Genomic DNA, 4,715 nt, shown 5'->3' on the forward strand with positions numbered 1-4,715 from the left:
TAAAAATTCTGAATGCTTCTTTAATAATCTAATTTAATTACACGTTATTTTGCATATAATTTCCATCTTAAGCAACAGTAACTATTATGTATTTTAAAGGACAACGTTTAAAGACCAACATTATATCCCCCCCCCCCCCCCCTCATAATTTGAATTTTGATACTTACAGTTCCATTATTAGTTTATTTACATTTTTTAATGCTTACCTTTAATGCAACTGTAATGTTATGACACCTAGTACTAAAATGCTGTAATCTTTCAGTGTTTTTACATTTTGTGTAGTAGTTTTCATCTTTATATTAGGTAGTTGATCTCATCCTCTACATGGCCTGCTTTGATGGAATCAGTCACCCAAGATTCCCCAACAATTTTGAACTTCTTAGTATAAAGTTGCCTAAGTGTCTTTAAGTCCAGAGCCTTTCTCTCACCTTCTACGATGACATGCGAGACTCCTTCTTTCAGATTTTCCACAACTTTACCACCATGGAATCGGAATTCTAAGGCACGTGTGTCCAAACATGTACCCCGAATAATGGATTTTGGATCTTCTAAGTCAGCACACCGGTCAAAGTATGCACTGTAAGGCCTAAAAATGCTAGTGGGCAAGTCATCCCAGGCATTGTCTGCTTCTATGTTAGCCACAGAAGGACGTTTAGCTTCTGTGGGGACAATCCTTTCAAAGACTTCCATCAGCTGCTGTTCATCCGTGTCAACGTAATAACTGTCTCCATACTGATCATACTCTTTAGAGAAGTGGTCCCTTGTGGAGGGTGACATATGGATCATGTGACGTGGTTGCCATGGTATAACCTGCTTATTTTCCAGACACTCCAGAAGCCAAGCAGCCCACACCACATCATGCTGGTCTGAAGAGACGAGGTTCTTCACTCTCATGTTCTGCACAGCTGCTATCACACAGTACGTGTCTTTTCCAGGGTTCTGCACAACAATGCCTCCGCAACGGGCCACACCTTTCTCAAGCTCTGCCTTGGAATGTACATCATCGCCATTTAACACACAAAACTCAACATCTTCAAACATATCCATCTCTTTGGCAACTGCTGATAAATCTTGGGACTTAAAGTGGCTAATGACTTCGATTGTCTTCTTGGGCTTGGCTACAAATTTGCGCTTCTTTTTTTCAGGCTGGTCGTCTTGGATGTGCAGATGTCTAGATGCTAGCTTTCCAGAAGCCCTGGAGCGGAACTGGCTCAGTTCGGTCAAGGTCATGCACTGATGCCACTCTTTGTCTTCTCTGATTCTTTCTATTCTGGGGAAACGCAATGTGCAGTTGGTTTTATACATTTCACTAGAAACAATCTCTGCCGCTTTGACTTGTAGGATCACTGAGTTGCGTGGTTCTATGTAAACCTCTGGTTTTTCTGTTCCACACAAGATGGCCGCTGGAGGATTATTTTTAATGTAAACTTTCCAATGTTTGGCTAACTTCAGACCAAGATCGTACAGTTCTTTCAAAGTGTAGCCTGATCCAATGCGGCAGAGAGTGTGGAATACTGTGGGCTTCTCCCCAGGACTTGGCACCTCTGCTACCGCACAGAGAAAATGAGAGAGCATCCCACTTCTCCGGCCTTTACCCCAGTAGCCTCCCACTATCAACAGATCGAGTTCATCCATCAGACCGTCCACATATTCGGGCTTAATTTTCAGCCATCCTTCTCCACGTTTATCCGGTTTGTAGATGGACATGGGATCCTTAATCATAATACCCTCTTCCAGATTGTCAATGGCTTCATTGAGGAAATTCACTACTTCTTGCATGGTTTTGCCATCAGATTTACTGACCTGCTGGATACGGCCTTTGATGGGGGTGAAGACAGTCTCAAGAGTTTCATAGCGCTTCTTGAGAGGTTCATTGCCAAACTTCTGATTGTTCACTAACAAAACATCAAATACACAAAAGCAGGTTTGCAGATCAGAGTCATCCATCAGCTTTTTAATATCAAATTTACTACCCTTTTGCATGAAGGTCTCAGTTGTAGGGTTATAAGCCATCATCTCTCCATCCAGTATGCAGTTCACCACATGAGGTTTGAAGACATTGTGTATGTATGGTGTGAGGGAGCCCTCTAGTGGAGAGGCCCCAAACTGTTGTGTGTACTCATAAGAATTCCTTGTATAGTATTTGTAAACATCTCCAGCTTTATGCAGCTGAATGCGTTCACCATCGAGCTTTGTCTCAATGTAGAATGGCTGGTTGCCCATTTGCTTCTCTATCTGTCTGATGTTGGCGACAGCAGCCAGCATTGGTTTAAATGCAGAAAACAGCTCAATGGAGACCTCACTGAGGGACACAGATGGATCGTGAAGTTGTAGACACACTTTATTCAGATCTGTGGTGACATTATAGAGTTCTGATGCATCTGGATGGAAAACCTGAAGAATTGTCTCCTTGCTAATGCCAAGTTTCATGTCCTTGAGGATCATTCGAATGAGCCACTTCTGTTCCAAAGCTGAGCTCTGAGTTATCAGATGTAAAAGGCTTTTCTTCACTTGATCCTTCTGTTTGCTGGCATTGTTGACCGCTACAGAATCCAAGAAGTCGTTGACTTCCTTAATGCTTAAATTCCCTTGACTTGTACACCTTTTTCTCAGGACAAAGTAGGCTGTAAGGGCAAAGTCACCTGTTTCTCCTTGAGATGTGGCTGGAGCTCTGTAATTTAGAAGTTTGTTTGCCTCAGGTCCATTTTTAGGCAAGCCTAAAACCTCAATATACAGTTTGGCAAGCATGTTCTCTTTTATACCGTAAGCCATTCGCTCTCGTTCAAATTGAGGCACAAAGAGACGCATTGCTGCGTAAAATGAATCTGTGGTGTTGGAATTGTCCTTGTGAAGCGCTGCGTGAAAATTCCTCCATGAGTCAATAAACTCCTTCAGGATTCTGCTTTTGTCTGGTCGGAGTTTGGTCTTTTGAATCTTCTCCAGAACTGTGCAGAGGTGTATGAACGGAACTTGTGCAGCAACAGAGGTCTGTGGTGTGGCATCACTTAAGGCTCCTTCCATTATAGCAGAGGACACCTTTGAGAGGGAAAAAAGCAATATCAGAGTTTATCCAAGGGGTTTTGATTTATGGGGTTTAAAGTAAAAATTTTAAAAAGTAAAGTAAAGTAAAAATTATTTGAAGCATATGAAGAGCCTATAAATGTATATTAATTTTCCTTGAGGAGCAGTAATGTAACCTTCTAACATTCTAACACAAGAACATGAACAGAACATTACACTCATTAAATAATGAAAATAAATCAAATTAATTTATAAATAATCTCAAATGCGACAATTTGCCTATTACTACTATAGACATAAAGTACAATGAATATACACCACTTTTACTGATAAGATTTATTTGAAATATTTATTAAAATATATATTATGTGTTTTGCAATGCATTGCATTGCATTGCAATGTTTATTTTCTGTCAAAGCATAGCATTTTTTGATTAAGAGAGGAAAAGATTAGTTATAATTATAATTTGTGTAATTTAAATAGGAGCATGTCAGATGTTCTAAAATGTTAGATTATTAAACGATTTCTTCTACTGTTTGTAAAACGCATTATTTTGGCAAATAAACATAATATTTACAATAGTATACAACATAATATACAAAAACAAATTTAGTTACCCAATTAACGAAGACTTATACTTCTGAAACGGGAGTCAATTTAAGCCAACTTCCGTGTTATTTACAGGACGTTTAAACCGTGTCCGATACATCCGTTTATGATAAACAACCCCGTTTTAACTTTATAACTTGATTTTATTAGCGATTCGTTCATGTAATATTATATTATGTAAGCAGCAAATCTTATACATTCCAGCTACAGCGACTATCAGGATTTTTTTTGATGTAACACACAAGGCAGTTACTTCTTCTCCTGGTTTGATGGAAACTCACTCCTTTCGGACTTTACCGCCACCTATTGAACATATAACCTGAAAAAGCGAGGAATAAAACTAGGTCCAGTGATTTGGGTTTAAAAAATAACTGGTATTGCTATCTCTGTGGGGAAACTTACTGTAGGCTACCCTTTTCTCTTGTTTATAAATTAGTATATGTTTATAATACATTTGTATTCCCAACATGCTTATTTGAAGTGCATTAAAATATATTGAATATATTTCTAAAATGTATACTAGAAGTTCATTGGTAATATGCATAGTTACACTTTTAAGAAATATGCTAAACACAAGCATACTTTTAACATATTTCTAAAAAGTGCACATTGGTAATACCAGTGAAACTCGAAAAAATGCAGAAGTCTGTGTTTTTAGTAATTAAAATTAAAAGGTGAACTAATATTAGTATATATAACTAAATGCATGATTATACTTTTCAGAGGGGCAACATTTCTGAATTTAAAATACTTTTTTTATTATTGATTTCACGTTTTTCTGATATTTTGAATTTGGGGTTTTCATAAGCTGTAAGCCATAATCAAAATCATAGCCTAACTTTTGCATGATATTCTAATTTTTCGAGTTTCACCTGTATATTTTAAATATTTATGTATTTATCATTTTTAATATTTAAAAAAATAATACATTAACAATGTACCAACTTATAATGTAGGCTATTATAAACATTTGTCAACTATTATTAAGCAAACAAACAAAGATTCCAAAAGTCTTTAATTCACCACACAGGCAATACAAACACAGGGTAGCACAGGGTAGCAGTGTAACACAGAATACGAGACCA

At 37.6% G+C, this 4,715-nt stretch overlaps 1 protein-coding gene across 1 annotated transcript; it reads right to left on the bottom strand.

Annotated features, from left to right (window-relative positions):
* On the bottom strand, nt 1-3,898 carry lig4 (ligase IV, DNA, ATP-dependent). The gene is made up of 2 exons (XM_077232236.1): nt 3,639-3,898; nt 1-3,036 (listed from the first exon to the last, which is right to left on the bottom strand). Exon 2 carries the CDS (start codon nt 3,019-3,021, stop codon nt 295-297), a length of 2,727 nt encoding a protein of 908 aa, XP_077088351.1. The 5' UTR covers nt 3,022-3,036; nt 3,639-3,898; the 3' UTR covers nt 1-294.
* Between the last annotated feature and the right edge of the window lie 817 nt (nt 3,899-4,715).

This window comes from Siphateles boraxobius, unplaced genomic scaffold (assembly GCF_051911475.1).
Source record: "Siphateles boraxobius isolate OS27281-9 unplaced genomic scaffold, OSU_SipBor_1 17, whole genome shotgun sequence".
NCBI classification, from domain to species: Eukaryota; Metazoa; Chordata; class Actinopteri; order Cypriniformes; family Leuciscidae; genus Siphateles; species Siphateles boraxobius.